General features: G+C 43.1%; 1 protein-coding gene across 1 annotated transcript in view; it reads left to right on the plus strand.

Annotated features, from left to right (window-relative positions):
• PCSK5 (proprotein convertase subtilisin/kexin type 5) overlaps positions 1 to 25,015 on the plus strand; it is a 341,064-nt gene that overhangs the window by 187,072 nt on the left and 128,977 nt on the right. Inside the window, exon 10 of the mRNA XM_056848984.1 lies at positions 16,221 to 16,324. Coding sequence (XP_056704962.1) covers positions 16,221 to 16,324 — 104 coding nt within the window. The remainder of the gene's footprint in view (positions 1 to 16,220; positions 16,325 to 25,015) is intronic.

The raw sequence follows: 25,015 nt of genomic DNA on the forward strand, positions 1-25,015 counted from the left end.
TGTAAAATGCTGAAGATGCTAATAGATCAGGAGACGATTTCTGGCCAATGGGGAGGAGAGGATTAGGATATGCACATATCAGAGTCTGTCTAATAGGATAGCTTCTAATAGCAAGAATTCAGTTAAAAATGCATTGCCTAGTCTGTTTTTTAAGAGAAACCTGACTAAAAGAAAGTAAAATTAAACTAGCTAGTAGGGAAGAGAGAAATTCTGCATTTTCTGTCAACAAGCCGAAACATGTAAATGATAACACATATTTATCTTACTCAGAATTCAACTTGAACTGGAGCAAAAATTAACCCATCTGTTGTCCACAAAATATACTTTAGGATTCTTTACAGCAGGGGTGGGGAACCTCTGGCCCACGGGCAGCTTATGGCCCACGGGATCATTTTATCCAGCCCGCGGCCTGCCTGCAGAGGGCCCCCTGCACAGCCCCTCCCTGCTTGAACCTCGGCTGGCTGGTGTGCACGTTTCCCGCATGGTGTCCGAGAGCCCCCTGCACAGCCCCTCCCCGCTTGAACCCCCAGCTGGCTGGCGTGCACAGTTCCCACGCGGTGGCCAAGAGCCCCCTGCACGGCCCCTCCCCTCTTCAACCCCCAGCAGGCGCGCGCTTCCCGTGCGGCCGCCAAGGGCCCCCTGCACAGCCCCTCCCCGCTTGAACCCCTGGCTGGCTGGTACGCACGGTTCCCGAGAGCCCCCTGCACGGACCCTCCCCGCTTGAACCCCCGGCTGGCTGGTGTGAACGCTTCTCGGACAGCCGCCGAGAGCCCCCTGCACGGACCCTCCCCGCTTGAACCCCCAGCTGGCTGGTGTGAACGCTTCTCACACAGCCGCCGAGAGCCCCCTGCACGGCCCCTCCCCGCTTGAACCCCCGGCTGGCTGGCGCGCACACTTCCCTTGTGGCTGCCAAGGGCCTCCTGCACAGCCCCTCCCCGCTTGAACCCCCAGCTGGCGCGCGCTCCCCGCGCAGCAGCCAAGACCCTCCTGCATGGCCCCTCCCCACTTGAACCCCTGGCTGGCTGGCGCGCACGCTTCCCATACGGCTGCCAAGAGCCCCCTGCACAGCCTCTCCCTGCTTGATCCCCTGGCTGGTGCGCCCGAACTGGGGGTCAGTGGCAGAGCATCTACTTGAGAGGGGGTGTGGATCAGAGTTAGAGCATCTGCTTGAGAGGGGGTGAGGATCAGAGTTAGAGCATCTGCTTGAGAGGGGGTGAGGATCAGAGTTTGAGCATCTGCTTGAGAGGGGCTGAGGATCAGAGTTAGAGCATCTGCTTGAGAGGGGCTGTGGCTCAGGGGTAGAGCATCTGCTTGAGAGGGGCTGAGGATCAGAGTTAGAGCATCTGCCTGAGAGGGGCTGTGGCTCATGGGTAGAGCATCTGCTTGAGGGGCTGAGGATCAGAGTTATAGCATCTGATTGAGAGGGGCTGTGGCTCGGGTAGAGCATCTGCTTGAGAGGGGCTAAGGATTAGAGCATCTGCTTGAGAGAACTGTGGCTCAGGGGTAGAGCATCTTCTTGAGAGGGGCTGAGGATCAGAGTTATAGCATCTTCTTGAGAGGGGCTGTGGCTCAGGGTAGAGCATCTGCTTGAGAGGGGCTGTGGCTCAGGGGTAGAGCATATGCTTGTCAGGGGCTGTGGTTCAGGGGTAGAGCATCTGCTTGAGAGGGTCTGTGGCTCAGGGATAGAGCATCTGCTTGAGAGGGGCTGACGATCAGAGTTAGAGCATCTGCTTGAGGGTCTGTGGCTCGGGTAGAGCATATGCTTGGCAGGGGCTGTGGTTCACGGGTAGAGCATTTGCTTGAGAGGGGCTGTGGCTCAGGGGTAGAGCATCTGCTTGGTAGGGGCTGTGGCTCAGTGACAGAGCATCTGCTTGGCATGTCGAAGGTCCCAGTTACAGGATGGACTACCAAATGTACAACATCTCTCTCTGTGTACTCTGTGCCCCTCCCCAATCTGGACCCTTCCAAGTTCAATCCTCGGCATTGTTGGCTCGGGCAAGAAATGAACAGAGGTGAGTTGCCATTGCCTTTCTCTGCGACTCTGGTATTCCTTGGTGGTCTCCTATCCAAGTACTAACCAGGGCCGACCTTGCTTAGCTTTTGAGATCTGATGAGGTCAGGCTGGGCTGGGCCATCCAAGTCAAGTTCCAGGCAGCATGTAAAATTTCTCAATAAAAAAAGTGTACTTCATAGTTTCTCTGGGCCAAAATGGGTAGGCTGCCAATAGGTTAAGATCCTAGACATCTGCAGGACAAACCTACTGACAGTTTCCAATGAGTAAGCCCCGCTGACTGGACTTGAGTAGGCTTTAGAGTGGACCTGCATAAGATTGCACTGCTGATCACTTTTTGTTTTATATATATATAAATTATATATATATATAAATTTTGTATGGCCCCCGAATGATGTCCAAGATATCCAAATGGCCCTTGGCAAAAAAAAGGTTCCCCACCCCTGCTTTACAGACTTACATTAATTATCCACTTGTTATTAATCCAAAAACATGCCAATGATGCCTCATATGTCACTTGTGTCAAAAAGTAAAGCAACTACATGTGATATGAGAAAAAAAAATAGCCGTGCATCTACTCGTTTTTCACTTATTCGTAAGCTAATATACATAACCTCTTTTGCATGGTATTTGGAGGTTGATTGTTCATGAGTACTTAGACCTCCCACTTGAATGTGTGGGAAATATTGAGAAGTTTAGTTCATTGTTAAGTGAAATGTTGTTAGTACAATAGAGATGATTACCTGTTTTGAAATAGCATTTGGTTGCTGTTGCTCTGCCCACCATCACCATCCATGAACTCCTAATGCAAATACCTATCAACCTCTGCATTTTATGTATGCTCAGTCAATATAGGCAATTCTCAACGTGGCCAAATTTTTGGATACTTATATCCAGAGATTGGCGCTATGAACAGACAAGACAGATCTTTCTACAAACCTGAAAAAGTCCCAGACTTGCAGAAAAATCTGAAATCTTAACAAAAATACATTGGGGAGGTTAAAAGACCTAAAATGATAAAAGGAGAGCAGTAGCTTTAAGAAATGGATGCTCTCAGTGTATAACTATAACAATATAGCCAGCCTTAGTATCTGTCTGTAAAAGTAGTGGGAAAAGGCCTTTGAGGGAAACTCATCAGTCAGGTCCAGCAGCAACCATGGGGTGACTTTATACCACCCGACTTGTGTGACTCAGCCAGGCATAGCTACTTCCTACTATTCAATAGCCACCATTCCATGAAATTCAGTGCAGAAAAGAGAATACAAGGGAAAGTTAAGTGTTCCTTGCAAGTCCTTGTGGGTTTCCTTCCATTGCCACAAGACATGGCACAGCTATGCCTACATAACTGGGCCATACTTTTCCCAAGCTGAGGGTGACCAAGAAAAGCTGAAGACAGTTCTTATTAGAGAGAGAGTAAAACGTATTTCCTTATTCTGCAGGATGAGGACAAGTTGAACAATATTTCCTCTGTGTATTAAGGAGGTTCACCTTAATTTGAATAATAGGATAATTAGCTATTGTCATTGGCTTACCCACTGAAACAAAGTTGTGTTTTGATTAAATCAAGTAATCCATAAACTTCATATTAAAATGCATGAGTGCTAATAAAATTTATCTCCCTCTCATACTCCTAGAACTTGGGATCACACAATGAGGTCAATTAGTACTAAGTTAATTATGACTAAAGAAAGTGTTACTTCACACTCTGTTATGGGGAATGCTGGGGGGGTCTGCAATATTTAATGGGGGAAATTAGCCAATTGGAGACGGAATTTAGAGCAGTAACGAGAGCCTTGATTTAAAGTGGATCTTAAACCTTTGTTTATGGGGGATGAGCAAACCAGAGGAATAAACTGAACAGGAAGCAATTCAAATCTAAAACAGGTTGGTTTTATTTAGGGGAATTGAAAGGGGGTACAACACACAGAAAGCGAGAAAACAAATCAAACACACATGCAGAGTCCTAATAGGGATAGGGTAATTGGATTCTATAGCTACCTTCCTAGGTCTTCTGAGGAGGTCAAGAAGAGAGGCTGCAGCAGAATAGGATCGCTCAGTGGCCAGCGCTTTGCAATGAGGAGACCGTACTATGGCACGGGGCAGTCGTTTGGATCCAAGAAAATGAGTAGCAAATGGCCACTGGGGGGTGGCAATATTTATAGTAAAATTCTGCCTTGAGGCAGGGTGACTCACTGGCTAGGTTTTCTTGGGTGCACAAAGGTAAGATTGCTTCTCAAGTATTAGGGTGTTGTAGGGTGTTGTAGGGAGAAAGGATGGGAGCTAAGTTAATTAGAATGTGATAGGATTGTTGATGGCTGGCAAGTATCAAGTGATTACTGATATTAGGCAGCTGTCAGGAACGTCAGGGTGTGAAGAGGAGGAATTAGAAGATGGGATTAGCCTGGTCTCTATCCCAGGGAAGGAATTCAAGGTGTGACAGGGGAGCGCCATTGTTCTCTTGCTCTGGTCATCAGGCAGATCTTGATAGGATGGCCACATTGATGGTTATGCAAACATACCAATGTCCTGCCCATTGTCTGGAAGGGAGCAGCTCTTCTGAAGCTCAAGGGGGGGTGCAGGCGAGGCTGGAGGTCAGTCTTTTACTCCACTACTGTGCAGCCACATCCAAGGTGAGGTTCAGGTCATTTCCTTTCCTGGATCCATAGCACTGCTTGCCATCTGCAGAGTCCTGCTGGCTCCATACAGTTTGGTCCGGGGTAGTGTCTAGGTCACTTCCATGCCTTGGCTTGCTGCGTTGTAGGCTCTCTGCATAGTCCCTTAGTCCTGCACACTAGTCCATGTATGCCAGGGGAGCTAGGTATGAGAGGCTAGGGTCACAACACCACATAATTGAGTTATTGCATTCACTACAACAAATGTCATGAAGTTTAGTTGAGAATCCATCCCCAACTCAGTGCTGTTCGTTGTTGTGCTTTGAAATTTTTACATGAATTGTTGCATTCTGCACTGATGCAAGTTAAGAAATTGATGTTTCATTGTCAACACTGGTAAGTCTTGCAAAGTGGAAATACTTGTTTGAATATGATGTTTTCTTAACATAAATCAAATAGTACAATTACACTTGTGGAAGTGGATTGTCAAATATATACCCTTACCCCAGCTAACCTGGTGTGTTGGACTGCTTGGAATGTTCTCTCAGTTTGGGTAGAGTGCTGTGATATGCAAAATAAAGAATAATACATGGAAGTATCTGGAAAAATCTAAGACCAATTCCTTTCATTATCTACCCTATAGATTAGCTATGGCTCAATGGCAACAATATTTGACATCTTAAAGATGGAAAACACAAAAAATGTGATAATTCTCTTTAAAATATAAAAACATTGATGCTCCCTCAGCTGTAAATTGTGTTCTCATTGTTCATTAAATTAGAATGTGAGTTTTAGATGAATCATTGGACTCACATTTATCTTAAGCTGCACAAAATTTGGAATGGGGTTTGGTTAGCCTCTGAATGATGGATAATTTGTGGGCCAGCCAGACAGCTGTGTTTTGTTCAATATATGACCTTTTGGGGTGGAATTTTGTGAAAACTGGAGAAGAAAAAACATTGTTTGGAATATGAGCATTTTCATTACATATTTTTCTGAGTGTTCCACTCGCAGACTAATTGGACAGCACAGATGTTGCAATATAGAAATGGAAGGATATGACGATGTTAACATCAGATTCAGCAGAACTGAAAAGAGACAGCCTTCTTGGTTGTGGCATCAAAACTGTGGAACTCACTCCTAAAGGATATTCCTCTGTCCCCTTCCATCAATGTCTTCTGGTTCCCTCAGTGATCTCTCCTTCCAGCCCTATGTTTTAATTGTTGTTTTTATACATGTTTTATTTTTGCTTTTAACTGATGTTATGTGTTTTATAGTGTTGTCCTTTTAACTGCTAGCTGCCTTCATGGCCCTGTTTGGGATGAAGGACAATATACAAATGCTGTAAATAAATATATAACACTTGGAAAGTCATTTAACTTCATTTAGCCCAGAAGAATATTGTCTCCTTTTTTATACAAACCTGCTTCACTTAGGGCTGTCGGCTCTGGGTTGGGAAATACCTGGAGATTTTGGGGGTGGAGCCTGAGGAGGGCAGCGATGGGGAGGTGAGGGACTTCAATACGGTATAATGCTATAGATCTGTGGCCCTGCCCCTTCCTGACTACCAGCAGAAGACATTGATGGAAGGGGACAGATGAATATCCTGAGGGAGGGAGTTTCACACTTTTGAAGCCACACCAAGAAGGCTGTTTCTTTTCAGTTTTGCTGAACCTGATATTAACATGATCCCCAAGAGGAAAAAAGCAGTCATGCTGCATTCACTCTGCACTCCTAACCTTCTACTTAACATTTCTTCTTCCAGTTGCAGTTTTCTGAACTTTTATAGTGTCCTTGTGAGTGGTATGCTTACCAACATCCAGTCATAAGAATCTTGATCTTCTATATGATGTTTTCTTTATTCTTCTTTCACATACAAGCCATATAGAATCTCAGATCATTTTTGAATCCATTTATAGAATGTGCCTTGAACATGAAACCCTGTAAATCGGATGAACAGGTTGTTACTTCTTGATCCCACAGATCCATTAACTAAGCCCATTAGGTCTATACAAGTAGCTGGGACACACAGAGAGTTTTGAAGGGGAAGGAACTCAGTGAAAAGGAAGAGGACACTGGATTCTTTATGCCTATGCCTATTCACTGCAATAAACTGTCAGTTCCTTGATTCCTCACAGTTCTTGTGGTGAAGTTAGTCCCCACATCCCACACTTTTACAACTGAAAGAATTCTTTGAGGTCTATTGGGAACTGGGGCATGTATCAAGGAGCATGCTGTGACCTGAATGGCCCTGGCTAGCCTGATCTCATTAGATCTCGGATGCAAATCTGTATTGGCCCTGGTTTGTACTTGGATGGGAGACCACCAAGAAAGTCCAGGGTTGCTATGCATAGGCATGCAATAACAACCCATCTCTGAATGTCTCTTGCCTTGAAAACCCCATGGAGTTGCCATAAATTGCCTGTGACTTGATGGCACTTCATGCCCATCAAGGAGTATGCATTCCAAGACCCCAACTCCATCCAGTCTTTTGGGTAGCAAAGATCAGATGTACACGTTTGCTGCTTTGATTCCCTAATAACTGAGGGAAGTGTTTGTGTAAAATTGGTAAGTGTTAGGGCAGTACCCTTGTCCTTCCTGTGTAGTTTAGATCCAGGGACATGCATATCCCACTAATTTTCTCTGTCCCAACAAGTTTCTGAAATGCTCACGATGTCCTTATTTAACACCAAGCACTCCAGCTCCAGCACCTATACTTTGCTTCCTTCTCCTGAATGCCCTTGGTATGCACATTTCCCCTTGGATCTCCTTAAACAACTGTCATTTCCTGACTCTCACTGTCAGGTTTTAGCATACCACCATGTAGATTATCTTGACCAGTTAACCCATCATCCCTTAGGGCAGGGGTGGGGAATGTCAGGCCGGGGGCTGTTTAAGGCCAGTGAAATCATTTGGTCTGGCCCTTCGTGGGTCCAGGCAGATCTCTAGTTGGCGATCCGCCCCCTCCCGCGGACAGGAATAGCCTCTATTCAAGGTGGATGTGAGTTTGTTTTGCTGAGAAAAGAAACACTTTTTCTCCCTTGCAGAAGAGTCATTAGCTATGGAGCTGCTAGGACCGCCCAAGGAACTGTGTTAACCCTTTCCCATTCCCTCTGTACTACAAGAGGGCTGGGGGTGGAAGTGGTGGAGAATGGGGGGCGCCCGGCTGGTGCAACAGACCATCCTGTGCCACCAGGTGGACAAGTGCGCCACCAGTTGGATGCCTGCCTGCTTGCCCATGCCGGGGGGGTCATCTGGGGCAGCTGCCTGCTTGGGGCTTGGTCAGCTAATTTTTAAGTTGATAATTTTGGATGGCCCGCGAATGATGTTATAAATATCCAAATGGCCCTTGGCGGAAAAAAGGTTCCCCACCCCTGCCTTAGGGGATCCTGAAGCAGATACTCTTCAGCTCCAGCTTTCTCTAGGAGTTAGTTTAAAAGTTTTTCTGCTGCCTTTTTATATTAAGTTCCAACAATCACATTCCATTGCAGTTCAGTTGGAACCCCTCTCTTTTGTATAGGATCAGCTTGTAAAAATAAGTTTCCCAGTGCCTAACATCTAAAAACTTTTTATGACATTGCTGCTTGTTCATACATTGAATTCCATAATCACTGGGATTGTGCACATAGTTAGTCCAGCACGTGGAACTGAATGCATTTCTAAGAAACGTATCTTGGAGGCTCCTGCCTAATCTATATTTTTCATCCAGGAATAAAGGATTATATCTTCTAATATGTTGGTGCAAATGTGCAGCATAGTTGGGCTTCTTCTGTATATTCTCCTTCCTTCTCAGGAGCCGCTCCCTCAAACCCCAAAGGAGTGTTCCTGGCATGAGCTGAAATTAGTTTACCACCTGAGAAATTGGTTGTTTCCTCCCCCTTGGCCTGAGCCCTCCCACCTTGTGACCCTCAATCTTCCTGACAGTGGAGTAGGTGCCACCATGTGAACTTCCTGCAGGATCATGGATGTTTTGTCTACCGGCCTCTCTGCTTTTTGTCAGCTCCATCAGCGATATCAGGCTATAGATTCATTCCTTGACAGCCAGGAGCTTATTCCATTATTTAAATTTTTTATTTAATTCATTTATATCCCAACTTTGAACTCAAAGTGGCTTACATTATTATCCTTTCCTCCATTTTATCTTTTTTTTAAAATTAAATATTTTAGGGCGGATGATTCAAGATGGCCAATATGAAGCAGTATTGTTAAAAGGTCCTCCCACAGGTTCCCCCCCCCTTTTACTCTATTTTACCTCCTAACGAGCTGCTGGAGTCTATTTGGGACTACTTCAAAGTTATTTTGAAACTCACCAGCCAAGTTCGGGATCTCTGGCTTATGGTAGGAACCTGTGTTTGGTGGGAGCCTGTGTTTTGTGTCTGTCTTACCAGAGTGAAGGCTTCGGCTGGGAGGAGGACCATGAAGGTCGTGGAGGCTGAGTGTTTGCAGCTGGGCCCTGGGCTATTAATAATTAAATATTTTATTTTCCACTTTCATAATCAAACATACAATACATAAGGCCTACGGCCTTGTACAATAAACTTGACTTGACATAACTATACATAGACAATACATAAACAATACATTACAGACATGAACTCTACAACTAGATAACAACAAGCTTTCCCTGGGTGGGCAGTCAATTTCCCCCTCATTTTATAGTCTTCCCTATAATCTTTCCTATTGCTTAATCACATTAAATATGTACTGTTTGATCACTCCCTTTATCACTTTATACTAACTCAATAATTAAACTTAAATCTGTTGTCTAGTTTGTAATCTCTTGTTAGTTAGTAACAATAACTGAATTCCATTATACACTTTTTGCTTAGTATGATTAGTATAACCATGTAACTAAACTTTTTCATTTCAGTTTTAAGAAACATATGCTGTATATAATTTGAAGAGTTTTGGGAAATCTTCACTGGGTTGTCTATTCACATAGCTTGTCAACTTTGCCATAACTGCAAACTCCACTATCTTGTCCTTCCCCTCTTCTATATCTGGACTATCTTCTGTTTTCCATTTTATGGCAGTGGTCATGTACCTAAACAGTCCTTCCATAGCTTTTTCAATGACTGATGGTAAAATTCCTAACAGCATAGTTTTGGAGTCCAAAGCAAAAGAGCATTTTATACCAATTCTCTCTCAGTGCTTGGCTTGCTGTCAATGTGATTGCTTTAGTCCATAACTGCTCCCATTGTTGCATTGTAATCTCTTTTCCAAAATTCTTCATCCATTTTACCATGCATGGTTTAACTTGTTCCAACTCGGTATCATATTTAAGTAACAACGTGTATATCTTACCCAAAAGATGGTCTTTATTTTTCATAATTAAACTTTCAAATTCCACCATTTCCCTCATTTTGCCAGTAGCTAAGCAATCTTTTCTTAGCCTTGAAACCATTTGACAATATGTGAGCCATTTTAATTTTTTCTCTTCTTTCATTGTCTGCCAAGTTTTAATTTCTCCCTGTATATTAATCATATCCTGGTATGTTATATAATCATTACGTTTTCTCTTTGGGCTGTCATAGTAGGCTTCAAGTGGAGACTTTAATGGTGACAGAGTTGGGCTAATCCATATTTTGTTTTTTATCCATGAGGTCAATAGGCCTTATGTATGTTGTGTATCTTGCCTTGTTGAGACTCTAGACCTTTTTTTCATCCAAAGATGATAATGTAGTCCTTCTTTCATGTTAGCTTTCTCCAACTTTATTAATTTCTCTTCTGGGTCTTTAATTCAATCTGAGATCCATACTAGGCCTGCAACCTGATAATATAATTTCAAGTTCAGTAAGGCCAGGCCTCCTCTTGCTTTTTCATCCTGTAATACTTTGAATCTTTATTGTGAAATGGAACAGTTCACAATCAATTATCAAAAAGCCAAGATACTTACCTTCGGGACAAGTCCTAAGATAAGATGCTGGAAATGGCAGGGGAATAAGATAGAACAAGTCTCTAATTTCAAATATCTCGGGGTTGTGCTGCAGGCTTTAGGTGCAAAAACGGTACATCATAGTATGATGGCAGCTTCCGATGCAAGATCAGCAACTAGCATATTAAAATTTCATAGATCCAAAGGGGGCTTTTTAATGCCTGCGCTTCTTACACTGTTCAAAGCTAAACATTATCTCAATTATATTGTCGAAGGCTTTCACGGTCAGAGTTCATTAGTTCTTGTAGGTTATCCGGGCTGTGTAACCGTGGTCTTGGAATTTTCTTTCCTGACGTTTCGCCAGCAGCTGTGGCAGGCATCTTCAGAGTAGTAACACTGAAGGACAGTGTCTCTCAGTGTCAAGTGTGTAGTTTATGGATCATACTTAGGACCGCCATCTTCTTCATTTAACCCTCTTGAGAGTCCAGTCAAAGTTTCTAAGGATGCTTTTGCAATTTTCCAAATGTGTGTCCAATGCTTGGATCAGATTAGAAACTGGAATGGTGAGAGTTGAGGCCAGAATATGTATTTTATCGACCTGTAAGTGGTTATGAGGCAGTCTAAATCCTCAAGGTTTATTCCTTCTAATCTTACAAGATAACTTTCAATCCAGCTGGTTTAGGGGGTTTTAAGCTCCCTCCCAAAATTGGGTCTTTCCCTTCAAAGTCTTCTGGATCTAGGACTGGAGCATGCTAGAGCATAAATTAAGCAGAGGGTGACTGACATAGAGAGGCAATTGGACATTGAGGCTGCTCCAGGCTTGACTTCATCTGAAAATGTTAGATATATAGCAGCTCTGGCAGCCTATTTACATTTTCTGAAATCCAGTAATGTGTGTTTGTGTATATATATATATGTGTGTCTATATATATGTGTGTGTGTGTGTGTGTGTGTGTGTGTGTGTATACAGATCAAGTAGCATTTCCACCTATGTTAATACTAAGGAAATGTGAAGATATTAATCAAATTATGTCTGTTAATATTATGAATAGTAATTTAATACTTCCCCCTTTTGGATGCACACCTTAACGTGGTGAGGGGGTTTGTGTGTGTCAGGGAAGCTGAGAGCAATACCATAAGGGGTCTAGACTCTATCAAGAGACTAAACTCATAGCAGAGTCACTCAAGACATAATGGTCTCAGCTGAGACACCAGACAAAGATGCATTCACTGCCTCCTTAAGGGATCAATGGCCACATCCACAGAAGAGAACAGGCAGTTCCAAAGCTGATGGGGCAGAGGAATCCTTGAAGGTTAGCTACTGGGCAGCAGCAGTAGTGAAAGGTGACACTGGCGGAGGATCTTTTGTAGACAACGGCAGTGCCACTACAGCTAACCCTGGTTAGTACTGCACAGAAGAAGGCACTGGTAAACCCCTTCTGACCAACCTTTACCTTAAAAACCCTATGATGAGACAATCCAAAACAGAAAAAGATATAGTGCTGGAAGATGGGACCCCCAGGTCGGATGGCACTCAATCAGCTACTGGGGTAGAGCAGAGGACAATTACGAATAGCACTGTTCTTAATGATGCAATTGGACTAAAGCCAAAAGGACGTTCAGTGGTTGACGTGAATGGATGCAAAAGGAAAGTCCAAAGCTGTTCTATGCATGTAATAGGAACATGGAATGTGAGAAGCATGAATCAAGGTAAGCTTGAAATTGTAAAACAAGAAATGGAACATTTGAACATTTCAATCCTGGGAGTAAGTGAACTAAAGTGGATTGGATTAGGACATTTTCAATCAGAAAACACAAAGTGAATGACAAAAGCAGAAGAAACGGAGTTGCTTTAAGAGTGAGGCAAGATGTAGCAAAGGAAGTCAGGAGCTATAATGCAAAGTCTGACCGAATAATATCAATCAGACTTCAGGGAAAGCCTATCAACATAAGCATCATTCAAGTTTATTCCCCAACTACAGATGCTGTGGAAGAAATGGAAAGTTTTTATGCAAGTGTTCAGGAAGAAACTGATCACACACCTAAACAAGATATGCTGACAATCATAGGTGACTAGAATGCAAAAGTAGGAAACAAAGCAGAACCAAATGTTGTTGGCAGTTTGGGCTAGGAGCACGGAATGAAGCAGGAGAACGACTCATAGAATTCTGTGAAGAGAACAATTTGTTCATTGTAATCACAAGTTTCAGGCAACCAAATAGATGATTGCATACATGGACATCACCGGATGGCCAGTATAGAAACCAAATAGATTACATAATTTGGCAAAAACAAGACTAGGAGCTGACTGTGGTACTGATCATGAATTGTTAATATCGAAAAACAAGATAAGCTTAAGAAAAACACCAAAACATTCATAGCACCAAAATACAATCTAAGCAATTTTCCTGAAGAGTTTAAAGACCATGTAAAGAACAGATTTGCCTTACTGAGTTCAAGTGAATGTAAACCAGAAAAACTATGGGTGGAAACTAGAGATATTATCAAGGAAGAATGTGCAAAGACTATTCCTGTAGCCAAAAGAAATGAAAAGCCTCGATGGATGCCTGAGAAAACTTAAAATCGCCAAAGATAGACGAGAAGCAAAAGTAGAAGGTAACAGAAACAGAGTCAAAAATATAAGTGTAATGTTCAAGCGACTCGCACGTAGAGACAAAGAGAACTATTATAACAACCAGTGTAAAGAAATAGATGAAAACAACAAAAAAGGAAGAACAAGAGATCTGTTCCACAATATCCAAGAAATCAAAGGGAAATTTTAAGCACGGTTAGGCATGCTGAATGATCAGCATGGAAATACATTAACTGAACAGGACAAAATACAGAAAAGGTGGGAACAATACACTGAAGAATTATACAGAAGACATGAAAGGATGACAGATTCCGTCCAAGAACAAACTTTTGAAGAAGAACCTACAGTTTTAGAAAGTTAAGTGAGAGCTGCACTGAGAGCAATAGGGAGAAACAAATCACCAGGAGCAGATGGGATATCAATAGAGCTATTCCAAGCCACAGAAACGGAGTCTATCAAAATCTTGACAAGAATATGCAAACAGATATGGAAAACAAAACAATGGCCCACAGACTGAAAATGATCCATTTACATTCCAGTTCCCAAGAAAGGTGATGTCAACGATTGCAGCAACTATCGGACCATTGCATTAATTTCTCACGCAAGTAAAGTGATGCTCAAAATCTTACAGCAAAGGCTGTTACCATATATGGAACAAGAAATGCCTGATGTTCAAGCTGGATTCAGAAAAGGAAGAGGCACTAGAGATCATATTGCAAATATATGTTGGATACTGGAGCGTACAAGATAATTTCAGAAGAAAATCAGCTTGCGTTTCATAGATTACATCAAAGCTTTTGACTGTGTAAATCACGAAAAGCTATGGCTGGTTTTAAAGGAAATGGTTGTGCCACTACATCTGATGCGCAACCTGTTATCTGGACAAGAGGCCACAGTTAGAACAGAATATGGAGAAACAGAATGGTTTTCAATTGGCAAAGGTGTTAGACAAGGATGTATTTTATCTCCCTATCTCTTCAATCTATATGCAGGACATATAGTTAGGAAAGCTGGATTAGATTTAGATGAAGGTGGAGTGAAAATTGGAGGGAGGAACATTAACAATTTGAGATATGCGGATGATACTACATTAATGGCAGAAAATAGCGAAGATTTGAAACGACTACTGCTGAAAGTCAAAAGAGAAAGTGCCAAAGCAGGACTACAGCTGAACATCAAAAGTAATGACTACAGGAGAATTACACAACTTTAAGATTGACAATGAGGAAATTGAAATTGTTCAAGACTTTCTATTCCTTGGCTCCATCATCAACCCAAAGGGAGACTGCAGCCAAGAAATCAGAAGGAGATTGAGACTGGGAAGGGCAGCCATGAAGGAGCTAGAAAAGATTTGGAAGTGTAAGGATTTGTCACAGGCCACCAAGATTAGGTTAATTCATGCCATCGTGTTCCCTATTACTATGTATGGGTGTGAAAGCTGGACAATGAAGAAAGCTGACAGGAAGAAAGTAGACTCCTTTGAAATGTGGTGTTGGAGGAGAGTGTTATGGATACCATGTACTGCCAAAAAAACCATATCAGTGGGTTATAGCTCAAATCAAGCCTAAACTGACCCTAGAAGCTAAAATGACTAAACTGAGCCAATCATATTTTGGTCACATTATGAGAAGGCAAGAGTCACTAGAAAAGACAGTCGTGCTAGGAAAAGTTGAGGGCAGCAGGAAAAGAGGAAGACCCAACAAGAGATGGATTGACTCAATAACTTTTCCACATATATAAAATAATTGTGTATGTGCCACAAATGAATTCTGCTACACGGTAATGAATGTTGCTACATAAATGAGATCATTTTAATTTTCTTGATTTTTAATTCAAACAAGTAAAAAAAAACCACCTTTGATCAGACGCCTGTTAATTCAAATATATTTTTTGGGGGGAGGGGTGTCTTTGTGTTGTGCAAGCTGTAATATTTGGATTAATGGCATTCCATGGGAAACTGCCAGACTCCTATTTAAATGTATTAAAAAAGAGATTGAGTTGGAATCAGTGAATTGGCTCCTAAGGATCCTTTGCATGAACTGAAAGCATTTTAATTCACAAGGAGATATCCATGATTCTTTCATATTTCCCACTCAAATATCAGTTTGCTGTGCTGCATACCCAACTGTTCCCAAGGATACATAGACAATCAGCATCTCCTTTGTTACCTAAAGAAGAATGTTTTGTGAGCCCCGCTGACTCAGGCTCAGAGTTGTTAGAGAAGAAACCCGATAGGTTCCAGGAAGACATAGGAGCACTACCTGAGGCAGATTAGGGGATCTGGGGAAACTTCAGCACCATGGGATTTTACTCCAACCTAGTCCTAGACTTCAAGTCTACATGCCAGGTTGACATACAACATAAGATATTTCTCTTGAAGTCTAAATCATAGAAAACAATAATGGTATCCATTCAGGACTCAGTTCTGAGTATCAGATTATAATCTCACCTTAGTCCCTATGACTGTTTTCAAAAGGCCAGAAAATGCTTAGGTTAGATTGTAACATCAGAAGCACAGCTCTTAAACACTGATTGCCAGGGCTGTAGGACATGTGGGGACTAATACTCATGTCAGTCCAGGGGGCTACAGTGGGAAGAGGGAATGGGATGAAATCACACCTCTTTGCCTGTAACTGCATTGATAGAAGAGGCAGGAAAGGTGACTTCATCCTCTTCCCTTTTCTCATGGCAACCTCCTGACAGCATGGGAGGTTTCTGGTACTTTCCTGGGGTCAGAAAGGACTGCTGGGGGAAGAGAAATGTAGGAAGGATCTGCAACCTCCAGTGCAATCTGCTGAGTAATTGCTGGATGCACCCCAATGTGAGCAAGCATGTATTGGTGAAAAATGATAAACTATGTTTAGAAATGTGTGCATGTATATCATTTTCTCTAGATAATATAAATCACTTTTAAGCCACTTAAAAGAACTGTGATGAATGTTTTGAATATGAAGCACTTCCCGCTTGTTAAAGCATTCTCTGTCTTGAACATGTGAAACTGAAACATATTAACAGACTGTGCTCGTTTGTTTTGAATACTTTGGCAATTATTTCCCCTTTTTGCTTCAAGACTCACTCTTCCCCTTGTTCCTTTTCATAAAATGACTGGTTTTCATTGTCTTTCTCTAGTCGATTACTGACATGGAGAGATGTACAGCATATCATTGTAAGGACTTCACGGGCAGGACATCTGATTGCTAATGACTGGAAAACCAATGCTGCTGGTTACAAGGGTAAGAATTTCCTTTCCTATTCGTTTCTACAGGCCAAACATTTTTTTTTACCTTTTGAAGAAAGAAAAATGCTTAAAATGTTTTGCCTGCCCTCTAAAGTTTATGTAGCTTCTGTCTTTACTCATTAACAAAATAAGCACAGCTAGAATGTCAAGTCTTTAGGATTTCTTTGCCCCTTTGTGGTCACCTGCCATTTATGTATACCTGTACCCTTGGGTAAGATTAAAAGAGCCACTTTGGAAAATTTCATGGAGATTAATATTAATTGTTCTTTGAAGCAAAATAACCAGACAGCTCTTGTTCTGGGAAAAACAAATTTGATTTTAAATCTGCTTTATAGAGCAATGTGTTTATAATATTCTCAGTGCAATATTAGAGTATTTTCACTACAATATTACCAGTGCATATTTATGAACAAATCTCACATTATTCAATGAGGCTTACTTCTAGGCTGTGCAATTACTTTTTAAAAAGCTATCATCCTAACAACTAGTACATGGAAGTTAATTTCTTTTAATTCAGTGGGACTTGTTTCTCTGAAATGTTATTGTGTGTGTAGTAGTGACATCCTAAGCAGAGGATTCCTACGTCTATTGTCTGCTGTGGAGCTCCAGCTGTCTCTTCTCCCTTCCCCACCAGAAACTGAAATACTCCCAAATTTGGGGAAGATACATTTTTGACAATGCCCAGCCTTGTCTTCTGTGGGGCAAGATAAGAGACTTGCTTATTCATGTCTTCAGCAGGCAGAAGAGGAAGCTGGGTATAGAGATCAGTCTCTTCTGAGTATTGACCTGTTCTGTTTAGGAGAAAGACATGTAATTAAACATTATTGTGTGTGTGTGTGTATAAACACATATACATACATAAAATCAGGTTAGCATACTTGATACTTTTCTCTAGACAAAGTTTTCACCCCTCATCTATCTTGCTGGCTGACTACCATTAACAAAAAGATACAGAGAACAATTGATAATGGCAGAAAATAGTAATTAGTCAAAATGTGTCTCTTTGTGCACCATATTGTCTGTTGTCTTAATCTTTCCTTTGGGTAAATGGCATAAAACATGCTGTGGATTGCTAATATTCTGAATGATGTATTTGTAATACTTTCCATCAGCAGTAATTCCTGAAAAATATTCAGTTATGTACTAAAGTTATCAGTGGATTTGATTTCGTGACCTCTAAATGCAAGGATCAAGGAGAAGCCCATTCAGCAAACTTAATTCCTGGAGTCATGGGAACAATGTGGGCAAGTAGCCATGCAGGTTCAGGCAGCACTGCACTGAGAAGAGGGTGAAATTGCCCACTCCTCCAATCAGCATAATGGAAGAAGCAGGAAAGATCTCAGGAATCAACTTTCCCAGGCTAGCATAGGACTAGCGGGGGGATGGGAGCACGGGAAAGATCTGCGACCATCAGCACTTTCAGATTCGGGATCCAACCCAGTGATTACACATGACTATAATATATGATATATTGCAATATTTATATGCTCTTCTAGAGTCCTACATCTTCTGTTTAAGCCCCCAGTTTGGGGTTCATGCAGCGAATGCCAGCACCTCAGGAGCATCTCCAGCCTGCCATGGATGAAAGCAGACAGGGCTGGAAACCAGGAATAAAATGTGACCAGACAATATTGGACCTGAAAAGGGGGGAAAATAAAATAATCCTCTCCACTGGGGAAATGAGGAATCAACTTTAACCCAAATAAAAGGATAGTTTTTAGTAAATTATTTTGGCAATGTAAGCTGAGCAAATGGTTCTAATAAAACTCCAGCTTTTTAAAAATCTCTTGTTAGTTTTGGATGAAGGAAAAGCAAATGATTTAGATTAAATAACAACATCCAACTCTGAGCTTCGTGCAGGGAGGGGGGACTTGAACACAGCTGCTGGCAGGAATGGAACAGTATTTTACTGTTGCACGTGGCAATATTTAGTGTAATATTTCACTATTGTTCTCAACTTCAGCCAAGAGTAACAATTAAAGACCCATTCTTCATAAAATGAATTACTATGATCAGACAGTCCCTTATGAAAATGTGCTATCATTCTCCTGAAGAAACCATATTTCTTCTATGGCATGTTCATAAGAAGGTGTATATGAGAAGCTAAGGGGAATAGGCTTCTAAAAAGTACTAACACAGATTGAAGCATGGGGCAGGGTGGGATCTGCTTTTCCTCCATGACTACTAGATAAAAAGGAAAGCGTAGAAGAGAGAGGAGGCCTATTTCTTCAGATATAGAAAAACTCAGGAGGGGAAAAAACAAAACCTGAAGGAGGCTTTTGCTCAACAAAGGGTCAGTGAGAGCTGGCACTTAAAAGTGGGTCAGCGTGCCTTTTCAGTGGACTTGCTTGCATAGCAACGCTGTGCCTTAGAATAGTTACTCCTACTGATTGTAAGTCAGAAAACACAGAGAAGGCAGGAATGTAGCTATTGGACTGTACAATAATAAAAGATAAATGAACAAAAAATATTGGTATTCTTTACCTTTTGCTTGATCCATGGGAGGTTACGAATCGGGTAGAAAAAGACTGTTGGTATTCTGTACAACTGCTTAACTAACAATCCTCATTAAATGCCCATTAGTCAAATGAATCCCAAGTATTATTGTAACTCAACTAGTTATAGCCAGTGTCTCTCAAACTTTTATTTTACAGTTGCTCACGATCAGTCATACTGATAGCCAGCATGGTGTAGTGGTTAAGAGCAGTGGTTTGGAGCAGTGGACTCTGATCTGGAGAACCGGGTTTGATTCCCCACTCCTCCACATGAGTGGTGGAAGCTAATCTGGTGAACTGGATTTGTTTCCCCACTCCTACACATGAAGCCAGCTGGGTGACCTTGGGCTAGTCACAGCTCTGTTAGAGCTCTCTCAGTCCCCCCTATCTCACAGGGTGTCTGTTGTGGGGAGGGGAGGGGAAGGTGATTGTAAGCCGGTTTGAGTCTCCCTTAACTGGTAGAGAAAGTCGGCATAGTCTGTCAGTCAGTCAGTTTTATTTTACGGTCATTTGACCAAAAAATAGAACACATCTAATCAGAAGTAAGATAAATTTGTAATAAAAACAGTATCAGTCAGACAAAGAGTCCACAAAATAAAATATATCAATAAAATCCCATATCTAAAGAGGCAAATAAGCTAGCTTCTAAAATATTTATCTGCCAAATTTTACCTATTTGTAAATTGCATCCTTTCAGGAAAGTCAGCATATAAAAATCAACTCTTCTTCTTCTTCTTCTTGATGTAATCAATTAGTATCCAAGATTATTTATAATGCATCTCTGACAACTACAAAATGTTGGCCCAACTGGAGCATGGTTCTCTTCTGTCTGCTTCTCAGCCTGTTATTCTTCCTTAAACACCATTTTATACTGAAGACCCACTGTCTTACTAAAGCTAGAGAGCACCCTTTTTTTCTTCCAGTTTCAGAGGCATCAAAACTATTGATCTTTGTCTGCTGTAAAGTACTGGTATGGAATTTCAGCTTTTGCCTGCATGTGTTCAGGCATCAATAGGGACTGATACTAACAACAGTAGTACAGGGAAACTACAGCATAAGTCTAAATGGCAGTTTTAGAATAACAAAAGCAGGTTAATATTTTCTGAATGTAGAAATTGTTTTAGGAGCCATTTATCTAGAAGGAAAACGTTCAAAAGAAATTGTATATACTTAAACATTTAAAGGTTATGTTTGTGTCAATATCTTTAAAAACTTTTTTAAAAGTCAGTCTAATGCAGGGGTGGGGAACCTTTTTCCTGCCAAGGGCCATTTGCACATTTATAATATTATTCGGGGGCCATACCAGGTGTAGATCTCCCGGTGGGGGTGTGGAGAGGCTAGGGTTGTCAGGCCTCCGGCCACCACCTGGAGGTTGGCAACCCCAGGGGAGGCCATGCAGAGTAGGCCTGGAGGGCGCCCCCGGTCCTTCCTCCCTCCCAGGCAGGAGGGCAGCCAGCGGTGGGCCCGAGCAAACGAGGCGCCAGGGGGGCGCAGCCCGCGGTCGATCGGCAAGGGAGGAAGGAAGGAAAACAGAGAAAGAGGAAAAGGGAGAGAGGGAGAAAGAAATGGAAAGAGGGGGGAAAAGAAAAGGACGGAGGGAGACGGACAAAGAAAGAGACAGAAAGAGAGGGAGAGAGAAAAGCCTTCCCCCCCCCACACACACACACACACGCCGGCCCCACGTGACCTTGCCCCAGGCTCCATGCCCTCCCCCCCAGAGTCCACAAAAGGCCCCCCGAAGCCCGATCGGCTCCTGCGTGCATGCTCTGCCGCCAGTAGCCATGGGCCTCTTTCCCCCCATCCCTCTCACTGCTCAACAGCCGACAGGCAGCAAGAGGGGCTTACAGTGTTCCCTGGCGTTCCTGCATGCTGCGGCTATAGGGGGCAGCCTTGGGGGAAGCGTCCCTCCCCCTCCTCTCGCCGACCAACAGCCGTCAGTCGGCAAGAGGCAGTCCAAAGGGTGCTGCAGCGCCCCTGCAAGCCGTGGCCCCAGGAACACCCTCAGGGAGGGCTGCTCTGTGCTGCGCCTCTGCGGCAGGGCCCCGGAGCTCCCGAGGGCCACAAAAAATGTCCTCGGGGGCCGTATGCAGCCCCCGGGCCTGAGGTTCCCCATCCCTGGTCTAATGGTCTTTATGTCTAAATATTGTACTTGTTATGGTTATACTAATCTGTGTGGTCATGTTGACTGAACATAAGCTCATCACTAGAAAATCCAGAAGTATTATTCCTACCTTGAGTTTCATTGTTATGATACCACAATATACTTCTAGAAAATCCCACTAAGTCTCAAAGAAAGCAGGACAGTGTAAGAAACAAAGCAAATGCTGCCCCATTGTGTCTTGCTAATAGTGGAATTTGTACAGCAATACGGTAATTATTTACCAGAATGTCTGCTTTTAACTTGTGTAACCTCTTGACAAGTCTATTTTCAGATGAAAGAATAATAAATAAATAGTTTGATGAATTTGGGCCATAAGAATTTCTAAGTAGTCCCCAGCAGGGCATCCAGTGTCAAACTTTCTTAGAAAAAGGAAATTAGTGACTTGAAAATGTATTCTTGGTCCAGTTAAAAATGCTCAAAATAAGTACTGTATATAGCTGGTATTTTTAGTGTATTTTTATTGTAGGTATCTTGTTCAATATCCATGTATCCTCCCCATTCCTGAGGGGAAGGGGGTGATTAAGTGGCGCCCAGAGGTGATGCAGCTATGCTGCCTCCAGAGCTGATTCCAGACCCCTCCCCCGCCAGCTGAAGCAAAAATCCTGCCCTTACCTGCAAACCCCATGGAACCACTCCATAGCATTCCATGGGGCTATGCCACCATTTACAGTGGCGTAAACTCAAGTAAGGGCAGAGGGGGCATTCCCGGCCCAAAAGGGCTTAGGAAGCGGTGTAGAGGTGGCTCCTTCCCCTGGGGAACACCTCCTGGGTGCTGGTGCAGGGTGTTGTGCCATTAGAACTCTCCCAGGAGGCTGTCCCGGCACCCAAGCCCCACACTTCTGTCCCTCTCCCCCAAGGTGCAAGTGGCATGTACGCCGCAGTAGGGGTCATACCAGTTCCTGCGCAGTACTGCCCGCCCCTTCAGGATTGCACTCTAAGTCTCACCACCTAGCTGATATTGCCATGAAAGAGCTATGAGTAGGCAGAGGGACCTAGTGCAAATGTCATGTCAGCCTGTGATGCCACTCGACCATTTTAGGAAAGATGCCTTAATCCTGAGTCTTCCATCTGAATTATGTGAATATACTGCTTACTTTAGAAGGTTGTTATAAGGATTATTGAAATAACGTACATGAAATACTTTGATTCAAATCCAGTAGCACCTTAAAGACCAACAAGATTTTCAGAGTATAAGCTTTCAAGAGTCAAAGCTCCCTTCATCAGACGTAAGTAGAAATGCCCAGGGGTAGGGATGCCCAGGAGTAGTAATTCCTATTCTTGTCTGACAAAGATACCTTTGACTCTTGAAGGCTCATACCCTGAAAATCTTGTTGGTCTCTAAGGTGCTTCTGGACTCAAATCTAACTGTTCTACTGCAGACCAACATAGCTACTCTCTGAAATTATTATATACTTTAAATACCTAGTAAAAGTGCTTTAAACTATTATATTGTCAATAATTTTAATATCAGAACTGTTAAAAATCATGGATGTATACTAAAGGTGGAGTAGCAGAAATCACATAAACTTTTCCATATTGGCCCAGAAAACTGGTCCAACTAGTCACTGGTTTTGACCAGGTTGTCCAGGACTACAGGAGAACTAGTGGATGCCTTGTCTGTCATTATATACCTCGCCACCACAGAATTTTCAGTTTTTTCTTTGAAGATAGCCTGTAGCACATTTCCTTACATAAAATTCAGAAAGAAATGTATTTGCATTCCACCTTCTACTTACCAGTGAAAAGGCTTTGTAAGGCCCCTGCCCTCACCTTCCCACAAGCTCTGTGATTCGGGCTTCAGCACTAACCCTTTAGAATTGAAGAGGGGTATAATGCTTAGACAGGCTTAAACTTGATAACCTTCCACTACAGAAAAAGTACTGCATTCATGGCCAAAGGATGAAGTGAGTATAATATCCAAGCAGTCTTAAACCCCTTCCAGAAAAAGAAGGTATGGGGGGAGGGAGTAATCTGAATAAATTTGAACCAAGGGTAAACCTGTGTCAAGGTTCCTACCAGATGTTAGGTTGGAGAGAATGACTCAAACAGGTGGAATTTTGACATATTCCATTTTAATTAAAGTACTGGTTAACAGGCATCTCTACCCACACCACAACCTCAGATTTCTCAACACAGGTTGGGTCTAACTCTTGTCCCCAGAAGAGAAGTGTGAGCCATTTTGGCCAATTCCTACTACTACTGCAGATTGCTGTATCATGTCCAGCACTGTTTCTGGGAATCCTCTGAACCCTGAGGACAGCATTTTGGAGAGTGTATTGGTTTGCAACAGTAAGGGAGAATAAGGAAAGTTGTATTTCAGGAGGAACTCTGCTGGGGGGTTCTTTAGATACAACCCACTGATTGGAATTCTACTTAACTGCCTCGGGTTGATGCCATCCAATTAGGGCTGGGCGCGTGCATGTCGGGACGGCGCGAGCCAGCGTTCCCCGCCCCGACGGCCAGCTGGGAGGCGGGCGGGGCCGCACAGAGCCAGCTGGGCGCGTGTGCGTCGCACTGGAACAACGCGAGCCGGCTCTGTACGCCCCGCCCGCCTCTCAGCTGGACGGCTGGGCGCATGCGCGTCGCGCTGGAACACCGCGAGCCGGCTCTGTGCACCCTGCCCGCCTCCCAGCTGGCCGTCGGGGCAGGGAAAGCCAGCTCATGCTGGAACGCTACGAGCTGGCTTTCCCCGCCCCGACGGACAGCTGGGAGGCAGGCGGGGCGCACAGAGCCGGCTGGGCGCGCTGGAACGGGGCGCACAGAGCCGGCTCATGTCATTGCAGCGCGCCCAGCTGGCTCTGTGTGCACATTCACTCCATAAGACGCACAGACATTTCCCCTCACTTTTGAGGAGGAAAAAAGTACCTCTTATGGAGCGAAAAATACGGTAAGTACGCTAGTTAGATCAACAAAGGACCCACACTGTTTGTAGTCTGATAGCATTACACTCCTATAAAAATGCTAATCTTTTCAATAATTTAAAAATTAAGAAATCACTAGCAAACCATGCAATAGAGTTCCCAAGGAAAGCATACAGCATTTTAGTTGGATGATATGTATTAGTACAACATTTATATCCAGCCCTGCCATCTTTCTTTTCCCTTCCCTTCCCTTCCCTTCCCTTCTTTGTTAAATGAAAACCCAAACTCTTCTCAAGTGACACTTTTGAGAAAGAATTCAGAATGACACATTTCCACTTCTACATTGTTGTCATTCTTCAGTTACCTACCACATAGCTGGCTGGAACATTGTAACTGACTCTAATGGGTGGCTTTATGTTTAGAAAGTATAAAATGTGTTCAGTCAGATAATGCCATATTGGACAATAACCGTTCTGTGCTGAGTCAGTGACCTTCCTACACTATGGCCTTAGATGAGTGCTTCCACTTAAAATCCTATTTGATTTAGACTAATATACTAAGGCAGCAATCCTGGGGGGGAGGGACTCCTTAGGAGCTGTCATGACCCCATGCTGGCATAAGTGCCCATTTAACCCAGGATAAGGGGCACTTACACCATCACTGGTGGCATCCACACTGGTGCAATGGAGCAGGGCTAGGGTGCCAGCGCTGCCTCCTGGCAGCATTCCACTGGTGCAGCTTCCCACACCGGTGTCCTGGGAATTGTTCCTGGGGCAGAGCTGCCTTTAGGCAGCTTCCTAAACCACTTTTGCTCCAGGAACGCCCCCTCATTGGTGGTGCAGCCTTACTGTAGTCAATGAGGCATTTTCCTTTAATTTTTTTTTAAAGGTAATAAATTTTTTTTGCCGTGGATCTACTCCCCCCCCCCCCGGATAGCACTTGTAAGTACCTCTAAGCAGACTTATACTTAGGATTTTGCTGTTTTAAACTGATAAATGCTGTTCCCAAATGTATCTTTAGCCATTACCGCATCAACCTTTGAAAACGTTTAATGACACGCTTTATTTATTCACAGCCTTTGTGTCTCTTCACCAGGGAATTCTAGTTACAAACCAGCTATCTGAACAATTGCCTTCTTAAATCATTTGACCTGTGCTTCTGGTCTTAGT

Source organism: Euleptes europaea, chromosome 4 (genome assembly GCF_029931775.1).
Source record: "Euleptes europaea isolate rEulEur1 chromosome 4, rEulEur1.hap1, whole genome shotgun sequence".
Lineage (NCBI taxonomy): Eukaryota > Metazoa > Chordata > Lepidosauria > Squamata > Sphaerodactylidae > Euleptes > Euleptes europaea.